Source organism: Prionailurus bengalensis, chromosome C1 (genome assembly GCF_016509475.1).
Source record: "Prionailurus bengalensis isolate Pbe53 chromosome C1, Fcat_Pben_1.1_paternal_pri, whole genome shotgun sequence".
NCBI lineage: Eukaryota > Metazoa > Chordata > Mammalia > Carnivora > Felidae > Prionailurus > Prionailurus bengalensis.
The window spans coordinates 29,092,352-29,102,655 of NC_057345.1; the positions used below are offsets into that span (position 1 = coordinate 29,092,352).

General features: G+C 48.0%; 1 protein-coding gene across 2 annotated transcripts; it reads right to left on the reverse strand.

Annotated features, from left to right (window-relative positions):
- Positions 1-4,962: 4,962 nt before the first annotated feature.
- On the reverse strand, positions 4,963-10,228 carry CC1H1orf109 (chromosome C1 C1orf109 homolog). 2 transcript variants are annotated; one of them, XM_043574528.1, is made up of 5 exons: positions 10,128-10,228; positions 9,656-9,933; positions 7,405-7,584; positions 5,278-5,396; positions 4,963-5,118 (listed from the first exon to the last, which is right to left on the reverse strand). In XM_043574528.1, exons 2-5 carry the CDS (start codon positions 9,928-9,930, stop codon positions 5,081-5,083), a joined length of 612 nt encoding a protein of 203 aa, XP_043430463.1. In that variant the 5' UTR covers positions 9,931-9,933; positions 10,128-10,228; the 3' UTR covers positions 4,963-5,080. The 2 variants fall into 2 exon arrangements, with proteins under 2 accessions (XP_043430463.1, XP_043430462.1); XM_043574527.1 differs by having other exon boundaries at positions 4,963-5,396.
- Positions 10,229-10,304: the final 76 nt, after the last annotated feature.

Here is a 10,304-nt window from a genome sequence, read left to right on the forward strand (position 1 = left end):
TAACCAACTGAGCCACCCAGGCGGCCCTGGATTAAGGCTCTTTCTTTAAAAAAAAAAAAAAGAAAAAAGAAAAAATTCTTTTAATGTCTATTTTTGAGAGAGAGAGAGAGAGAGACAGGGAGCGAGCAGGGGAGGAGCACAGGGAGACAGAGTCCAAAGCAGGCTCCACACTCTGAGCTGTCAGCACAGTGCCCGACGTGGGACTCAAACTCACGAACTGCGAGATCATGACCTGAGCCAAAGTCAGCTGCTTGACTGACTGAGCCACCCAGGTGCCCCCCAAGGCTCTTTCTTAAAGAATGACCCTGCAACAGAATAAAGGTGCCTGATAAGAATGCAGGCATTTAGCCCCTCCTCACACAGGCCAGATCAGAATCTCTGGGGCTGGGGCCCTAATATGCTGTACCAGGTACCAGTCTCAGAAAAAAAAAAAAAAAAAAAAAAGGCTTTCTTTTGCACTCTATAGAAACCAAGCGGCGTTTCAGGAATGATGGGGAGAGAGAGTGCCTGGGAGATAAACCCATCATTCCTTAAGGACTGGCTATCTCCTCCCAGCCCTGGCATCAAGGGCAAAGGTGCAGGACTCTGGCAGACAGTCTAGGGACTCACTTCTGCCCTCCCGGCTATGGGTCCAGAAGGGGGGCTAACTGGCAAGGTCACGGCCACCCAGAGAGAACCCTGCCTGCTTTCTTGTGCCACTGCCGCACCTGATGGGGTCAGCACTGCACTCACCTCTGCGTGGAATCCTGTCCCATGCAGGACCCCCAACTCTTGTCACAGCTGAGTGGGTGGCTGGGGTGCATTTGCCCTCTGCAGCAGAGGGGAAATGGTGGTGAAGGGAAAAGACTCCTCTCATCAGAGCCCAGAAAACCCTGATTCAAAATGTGGCGATGTCACTGATAAGCCATGGGCGCTTAGGAAATGCACCAGGTCTCAGAGCCTACTTGTTTCACGGCTTGTGTTAAAGAGGATCACAGAGCTACCCGTTTAGGTGACTCAGAGTCTGTAGTAAATTTCCACCCCTTACATGTTTACAAATTTACCCAAACCCCTTACATGTCTCCTCTCACTTAGGTCCTGTAAGGACCTATACCGTCATCTCCATTACACAAACGAACAAATTGTAGAGGAGAGAGGATTTCCCCAAGACTAGCTGGTGAGAGGCTGAGCTGAGACTTGAACCCAGGTCTGGGTCACTCACGATTCAGCACTTTCCCAAGTGTATTATCTTCCTCTCCTCCCTGAGCTTGTTCCTCTAGATGCACGCCCTCCCAGGCGAATGTGCACAGAGAGAAGGGACCGACAACTCAGCACTCGGACAGCTGGGGATGGTACCTGGCTCCTATCATCCACATTAAAGTCAGACAATGAAGTCACCATGCAATCTGGACACTCTTTGGGCAGGGCAGAAGTCCTCTTCAGAGCCTAGGATGATCCCACCGGCTTTGAAAAACCCCTTCTCCACCATGAGAATTTTGAGGTCAAATTCTAAACGTGGATGCGGTAGAGACAAGAAAGAAAGAATCCTAAATTCTTCATTTCATCCCAACAGATTGTCTCATTGACAGGGAAGGGGTTCTGACCCCCAAGAGTCTATTTCCCCAACTAAAGGAAACAGAAAAGAGCTCCCATCTAATATCTCAACCCCTATGCTATGGCATGCTTAAGGAGGGATCACTGGAAGCATTCCTGCTATGAGTCTGCTTAGTTTAGAAGTTAAATAGGAGTCCAGTAAAAATACCAACAGACTTCTTTCTTTATTGGGGGTGAGCCGGTGCAGTGGGATTAGCTAGTTGAAAAATTCCAGGGAAAACAGACATAATGAACGGGGGTGGGAGTACAGGAAGGTGGTGGAAACCCATAAGACACTAAGACTTTGAAAACAACCTAAATGTCCGTCGGTAAGGGGCTACTTAAATAAACTATGGTATACCCAAACAACAGAAAAATATGCAACTATTCTAGAAAAAATTAAGGAAGCTCTTTATTCACATAGAATGATCCTCGAGATACAGTAATTGGGGGAGGGGGGAGAGGTGCAAAGCTGAGTACACAGTATGCTACAGTTTGTACAAAATTTGGGAGAAAACAAAAAAACCCATTTGCTCGTTATATTAGTTATCTATTGCTATGCGACAAATTACCCCAAAACTTAATGGTTTAAAACGAACGTTTATTATGTTTCCATGGGTCAGGAATCTGGCCACAGCTCAGCTGGTTGCCTTTGTCTTAGGTCCTCATGAAGTTGTAGTCGAGCTGTTAGCTGGGGCTGTGGTCTCACCAGAAGGCTTAAGTCACAGGGGTGCAGGGGTTCTGCTTCCAAGCTTAGTCACGCGATTGCTGGCAGGCATCGGTCTCTCACACAAGCTCTCCACAGGGCTGACTTGGAACACTGCAGCTGACTTCTCCCAGCGTGAGGGATCCAAGAGGGAGTGATGGACCAAGATGGAGGCTGCAGTCTTAACAGCTAGTTTCAGAACGAACACCCCACCGCTCCCATAGAATCTAGGGCGCTGCCCCCCTCCCAGACCTACAAAATTAGGGTCTAAATTTTAACAAGAGCCCAGTGATTTCTATACACATTAAAGCTTGAGAAACACTGGTTTAAATCTTTCCCTGGTTGAACCGTAAACCTTTCTAGGGATCTCTTTCATCTGTCTCCAGAGCACATCATAAGGCCTGACACCCAAATGTCTTTTAAGTTTTATTTATGATTATTAACGTATGTGATAGATTTTTTAAATTCCTGGGAGAACGTCTACCATATTGTTAAAAACAGTAGACAGTGTGCATTTTCACTTTCTGTAATACTTCAATCTTCTACAACGAGAATGTACAATCTTTATAAGTAGAAATACATGAAGATTTGGAAAAACAAAAGATATAATACATTCCTAAAATTGTATATGAGATGTACACTGGTGTATATTGTGTTGAGCTATTTTTAGAGATACGAAAGTGAAAAGATGGCTAAAAAAGTTTTTTTTTAGTTTATCTAGGGACATCTGGGTGGCTCAGTCAGTTAAGCATCTGACTTCAGCTCAGGTCATGATCTCGTAGTCTATGAGTTCAAGCCCTACATCGGGCTCTATGCTGCAAGCTCAGAGCCTGGAGCCTGCTTCAGATTCTGTGTCTCCCTCTCTCTGTGCCTCTCCCCAGCTCATGCTCTTTCTCTCAAAAATAAATAAAAATTTAAAAATTTTAAAAATAATAAAAAAGTTTATCTAAAAAAATAATAATTAAAAAAATAAAAAGTTTACTTAACAGTATATACCAATGATGCCACATTTGTGGGGTTTTTTTAAATTTGTGGATATGGACACAGAAAGAGCCATATATCAAAATATCTCTGATGGAGTTTGTGTTTCATACTTTTCTACATTTAAAATTTTTCCTACAATTTTCCTCTGATTTTTTAAAAAGCATATAGATCACTTTTGTAGTAAAGAAAAAAAAAGTCATCTTCATTTTTAAAATATCTACACTCTTTATTAAGCCTCTCTACATCCAGTGACCCAGATTTTCCCACAGCCTAGGAAGCTGACAGGTCTGGAAGTACCCAACCATTTCACAGATGAAGGCACTGGGCTTCAGAAATAACGCTGATGGCCTGATTCTGGGCGCTCTTCTCCCACCGTGCAGCTACTCCAAGATCAGAGGGATGTGGAAAATCAGGTGCCAGCTTTGGTCAGAAAAAAACCCCCATCATTTTAGCAGTCTTACTATGCCCAGTTACTTAACTCTCAGGGAACAGAGGAACACCATCGAAGACAAAGCACCGAGAATGATTCACGCTGCGCCACCTCCCCCTGGTGGCGGACTCCGGAAACTGAATGACGACGAGGAGCTAAAGCAGCTGGACAATGATAGAAGACTCTGACTTACGAGTTTTCAAACTTTACGATGGTGCAAAAGCAATACGTGTCCACTGGAAACCGTACTTCAGATTTTGAATTTGGATCTTTTCTCGGACTGGCAATACGCGGTCCGATCCTCTCTTGTGACACCGGGTGACAGCAGCGAGCCCCAGCTTACGGTCAGCCCCAAGTTCACAAGGGTACACAACTTATACAGCCACTCCGTGCCCATACCACCCTTCTGTTTTGCAATCAATCACACGAGATATTCAACACTTTATGGTACAACAGGCTTGGTATTCAATGATTTTACCCAACTGTAGGCTAATGTGAGTGTTCAGGGCACATTTAAGGCAGGCTAGGCTGAGCTATGACATTTGGTAGGGTAGGTGTATTAAATGCATTTTTGACTCACGATATTTTCAACTTACATGATGACATTATCAAGATGTAACACCATTATAGGTCGAGGAAGATCTGTACTGTCTTCCATCAATATCACCCTTATTTCTTTAAATCATCAAGAAGAATCATCTTGCGTCAGGGAATCAGGTACTGATACAAATACACATAACAGGGCCGGGTGTCAACCAAGCTCAGAGCTTTGGATGATGCTCAGAGGGATGCCACGTTCTCCCCCATCCTTTCCTTCCCTACCACATCTGTGGCTGTGGCTCCTGCCCCCAGTGTTCTCTTGCACTGCCTTTCCTGCATTCTCTCTGCCTCCATCATCCATTCCCGAGCCTAGAAAAGGGCAAGGGACGTCCACGTACTTTCAACCATGACAGAGCAGAGGGAGGCCGCAACATTAGAAACATCTAACACAACCCTCCCAAGGGCCACACCTCTGGCCCCAGGCACTAATCTTTTTTTTTTTTTAATTTTTTTTTTTTTTAACGTTTATATATTTTTGAGACAGAGAGAGACAGAGCATGAACGGGGGAGGGTCAGAGAGAGAGAGGGAGACACAGAATCTGAAACAGGCTCCAGGCTCTGAGCAGTCAGCACAGAGCCCAACGCGGGGCTCGAACTCACAGACCGCAAGATCATGACCTGAGCCAAGGTCGGCCGCTTAACTGACTGAGCCACCCAGGCGCCCCCCCAGGCACTAATCTTTCAAGTATGTTAGGTTACAATACTGACATTTCTTTAGAAATACCAGAATGCACCAGTATCAGCCTTCAACCGTGTCTCACTAGTATGCTGATAAACACACCACTTCCTTACTCTTCCAAGAAGAAGGAAACATTCAATAGGGTATCTGGAATAGGAAGAGAGAAAAACTGTGGCATATCACCTCTCCAGGGAACGTAAAACATCAGATTTATAAAAAATATGGAGGCACTGCAAGGGCATCTCTGTAAGACAGAGAGACACAGAGAAAGAAAGCAGACATGAAGGCATAAATGAAAACCAGTACCTTGTACAAGGGTTTGGTGTTCATCTTCTGAAATCCGGTCCCAGGCCTTGGGCAAAGCTTGGATGTTGGCCAAGTCTCCCCACTGGATGGAGGACAGGAGGCACTTTCTCTTCAGGTAACTTCTGGGAAGTTAAGGACTGCTCAAAAAGACAACGAAATATGCTGAAGGGAAAAATACCCTGGGGAGAGCTACGAGAAGCTAGAAGGGTAAGGGGTAGCTCTCTCGCACTCACCTGTGTCACACATCTTTGCTGAGCACCTCTTCACTCACAGTGCTACAGGGCCAGAGGGATGAAACATCACCCCAACAATCTAGGATCTCACCACGCTGAGCAGAAAAACCAGAAAGTAGAAAGGGAGAATCTCAGGGACACAAAAGAGGAAACTCTGTGGCGGTTCAGAAGTTGAGTGACGAGTCCCTCCCATTTGGAGGGCCTCAGGAAGATTCCATCTGGCAAGAAAAGCATAAGGTGCAGAAGTGAGGAAGCATGGAATGGTTTCAGAGCCGAGTAAATCCTCCAATCTGGCCGGCTGGAACACGCACAGCAGTCAGAAAGGTGGCCGAGAAGGCAGGCTGAGCCAGAACACAAAGAGCACCGAAGACCCACATGGGGATTCTGGAAGCTGTCGAAAACTCCTCTATAAGCAACAGGCAGAACAAAGATGTCTTCAGGCTACCGTTGAGGTCCCTAGTCGGAGCCGGCTTAGAGGGAAAGAAGGCAGAGACAGAGAAACCTGTCAAGAGGCTGCACAGATCAAGGGGCCTCACGAGAGGCAAGAGACTATGGAAGAGGCAGTGCAGATAGAGAAATAAAATACAAGAAGCGCCAAGGAAACGGATTCAAAACACCTGACAGGCGGCCGTGTGGACGTTGGGAGAAGAGTACCTGGCACATAGTCAGCGCTCAGTAACACTGGCTGCGGCTACTGCTCCCCCGCCTAGGCTGTCCCACTGCCTCCACAGCTGCCACCGCCACAGCTGCCACCAATGCAGTGAAAAAGGAAAGAGAGAGGGAGAGGGGGAAGGGGCTGCTGGAGTTCCCACACGATGATCACACAGGGTTGATCCTACACCTGGAGGGAAAGGGGACTGAGTGTGGCGGCGGGACTGAGGAGCTTGTGCTCCCAGGAGCGACCCGGCTGGAGGCAGCTGCGGGAAGCTGAACATCAAGGCTAGAAACGAGAATGAAGGGCGGATTGGGGAGTTACTCAAATGAAGGCAGAAACTGAAGCCAGAGCGGAGATGCGTGATTCAGGCAAGACTTATGAGAGGGGCGCCTGAGTGGCTCAGTCAGTGAAGCGGCCAACTTCAGCTCAGGTCGTGAACTCATGGTTCAGGAGTTCGAGCCCCGCATTGGGCTCTGTGCTGACAGCAAGGAGCCTGGGGCCTCCTTTCGGGTTCTGTGTCTCCCTCTCTCTCTGCCCCTCCTCTGCTCACACTCCATCTCTCAAAAATAAATAAACATTAGGAAAAAAAAAAAAAAAAAGAATTGAGAGAAAAGGGCCAGAACTCCAATGAACTGGTTAGGTATTCCTGCAGCTCCCCTGGCTCCACACCACCCCAAGTCTTTCCTCCGAACTCAGCCAGGTGATACTGTGAGAAAACACAGGCTGATTATGCTATCCTTCTTCTCAAAACCTTCTAACAGCTTTCCACCTCACTCTGAGCAAAAGCCAAAATCCTTTCAAAGACCTCCAGGGCCCTATGAGGTCCAGCCCCATCTCTCTGACCGTGTCTCCTGTTAGGCTCCCCGTCCTCATCCGCTCTAGCCCTGCTGGCTTCCGCACTATTTCATGAACATGTCAGGCATGCTCTCCCCCACAGGGCCTTTGCACTTGCGATTTCTTCTACCTGGGACACGCTTCCCCCAAATATCACGTGGCTCTCTCCTTCGCTCTCGTTAGGTCTTTTCTCAAATGCCACTAACCCAGTGAGCCCTCTCCTGCCCACCCTATTTCAAGTCAGGACTCAATGCTCATCCCTCACTTGCCCTGCTTTATTCTTCTCTAAGTTCAGAGATCAAAGAGAACTGACTGACCCATACTACGTAGTGGTATAATCTCACGAAAACTGAAAGACTTCCTGAAGCAGCTCTGGACGCTGCCTGAAACATGTGCAAAGGATACGAATTTCGATAATGTCTCTCAATATCTTGCAACCATTCCAACATGTCAGCCACCGAAGGGCTCACAACCGAAGCCTGGAGGACACCATCCATGCCAATCGTGTCTGCATGCTGCTCATAGGTCTGAAGCACTCGCTCCACGTGGCTGCTGACGGTGTCACGCACCTTGAGGAGGGCGGTTCTGGGGGAAAAGAAGTCTCGTATTAGGCAATATCATGCGAAAGGCCTAAGGCAGGGTTCCTCAACCTCAGCACACTCACATTTTGGCCTGGATGGTTCTTTGTGGTGGGGAGGTTGCCCTGTGTATTTTAGGACGTCGGGCAGCATCTTTGGCCTGCACCCACTGGATGACAGGAGCAAACCATGCCCCCACCCTCCCCGAGCTATGACGATCAGTAATGTCTCCAGGTATTGCAAAATGTCCCAATGGGAAAAATTGCTCCGGAGGCACAGACTACTGTGGATCCTCGGAAAGTTACTTATTCTCAATCACGTATAAAAATGGTCTGTCTTGCTCACTGCACACCCTAAGTACCTAGAACACGGACACTGGTGCACACAATGACAAACACTTGTTCAATGGATGAATGAACAGAACGGGTTCCTATGAGGACTAAGTGCAATAACGCATATAAAATGCCCAGTAGGAAAGTGCCCACCTTATGGTAAATATTTTTATCATTCCGCTGGTGACTCCAAGGGACCAGCCACCAAGAAGAAGGCTACAACTTCCAAAAGGACAAAGAATTCCCTAACCTAGAACTGGGGCTTTCAAAACGTGTGGCCTTGACTCACAATTAAAAAACAGACTTAGGGGCGCCTGGGTGGCTTCGTCGGTTAAGTGTCCGACTTCAGCTCAGGTCATGAACCATGGGTTCCAGCCCTGCGTCAGGCTCTGTGCTCACACCTCAGAGCCTGGAGCCTGCTTCAGATTCTGTGCCTCCCTCTCCCTCTGCCCCTCACCTGCTTGCTCACTCGCTCTTTCTCTCTCTCAAAAATAAATAAAACATTTAAAAATTAAAAAAAAAAAAGAATGCCAAAAAAAAAAAATAGACTTAAAGTAACAGCCCAATCCTCACAAATATGTCAACAACTGAAATAAAAGTACCTTAGAATATACCACAACATAATTTAATTGACTGATGGTCTATCTCTTCTAATCAACTAAGAAACTAGGTCTGGTTCGTTGCTGTATTCCGAGCACCTTGCACTCAGCATCCCGTAAAGTCTTCATGAATGTATTTTGTACAAATGAATACAAAGAAGGGCCCCATCTTTGACCATTTCCAAGTAGTCTATGGCACAGACTGTATACACTAGAACCTTCTCTTGCTCTAGTCAAGGAATGGCCTACGTGCCCTGCCTCTTGTCTATCCTCAATACTTAGAACTCTTAGAGGGTCTCCCGTTCGGCATACTAAGAGTTTAGAGATGTGCTATGCTTGGCACAGAGACATCAACGTATAGCAGAACAGAGTGGCAGCGGACCACTCTGGCCTTGACGTCAGGTAAACTTGAGTTAGATCCCAGCTTTACCATTTACAAGTTGTGTGACCACAGGCAATCTGATGGAGCCTCGGTTTCCTCACCAGCAAAATGGGATGAAGTGAGGTTAAGTTAGAGATGCTGATGGGGCGCCTGGGTGGCGCAGTCGGTTAAGCGTCCGACTTCAGCCAGGTCACGATCTCGCAGTCCGTGAGTTCGAGCCCCGCGTCGGGCTCTGGGCTGATGGCTCAGAGCCTGGAGCCTGTTTCCGATTCTGTGTCTCCCTCTCTCTCTGCCCCTCCCCCGTTCATGTTCTGTCTCTCTCTGTCCCAAAAATAAATAAACGTGGAGATGCTTAAAAGATTTTATGAGATAATACCAGGGTAAAACCCTTGCCTCTTAGCACCTCTGAAGTTTAAAGTACACTTCCTCACTGCTTTTTACAAAAGAACCGTAGAGGGGGGCTAATAAGCTTTCTCCATGGCTTTTCTCTTCTCCTTTTGTAACTTCTCCTAAGGCCACCACTGCCATGCCTTACGGGGCAATGGGAATGCCATAAAATGACTTTCTGACAAGAGGTCCCATTGTGCAACAAATGGGGCGGAGGGTTGGAAGGAGAGAAAGGTTGAACAGAGGAGAGAAGGTTGGGACACCTCCAAATATGCTCTCAAGTAAGGGAGAAAACTCTCTTCTGACTGATACTGGCTACTTATTAAAGACCAAGTTTTCCCATTTTTCCGCCAAGAAGGAGCGGCACTGAACTCTTACAGCCTCTCCTCTAACTTGTCCAAGACAGTGTCGCCAGCCCACAGCTGCTTGCGCCTCAGCCGCTCCTTTAAGTCTGGGAAGGCCCGAAGTGGTGGCACGTCCTCAAACCGCAGATTCTGGGCCGCCTGCAGCTGCTCTGCCAGGTTGCTGAGGGACAGCAGGAGGGGCTGGCAGTCGCTTAGGGCACTCTGCCACAGGCCCTGCTGCTCCTCCACCACCGGGAAGCACTGCTTCAGGGCCTCCTGCACCGCAAGCAGAGGTTGGTCTTGGGTCATCTTCTGCCGAGAACAAAAACAGAAAGAAAAGAAAAGAAAAAAACCAACAACAGCATTAGGGCCGCAAGTGGGCGGGGGAAGTACCGGGTCCAGGAGTGATTCTCTTGTTCAAGTGAGGTTCAGCTAAGCCAGGGTCTCCTCGCGGGGGGCTGTCCATCCCTTCCGACAGGAAGTCCTGGCGCGCGGCGCTGTCTTACCTTCAGAGGGGCTCTCGGAGGCCGGGCCCTCGTCTCCCACCTCCGGAAGGGTGTCCGCTCTACCCGTCGGAGGAGGTGCGTCCGCGGCTAAGGCAGTCTCCGCGGTTTCAGACCGCGGATTCCGCAGGCCGGAGGGCTCTCTCCAAACGCGCGCTTCCCGAGCCAGAATCTTGTCTC

What these genes read in the sequence shown, in the direction of transcription:
- CC1H1orf109 (XM_043574527.1), bottom strand. Translation starts at nt 9,930, where the DNA reads ATGACCCAAGACCAACCTCTGCTTGCGGTGCAGGAGGCCCTGAAGCAG. An exon ending in GACAAGTTAGAGGAGAGGCT is followed by an intron (nt 7,585 to 9,655) that starts GTAAGAGTTCAG and finishes CTTTTCCCCCAG; the next exon opens with AACCGCCCTCCTCAAGGTGC. An exon ending in GAGAGACATTATCGAAATTC is followed by an intron (nt 5,397 to 7,404) that starts GTATCCTTTGCA and finishes ACTTCCCAGAAG; the next exon opens with TTACCTGAAGAGAAAGTGCC.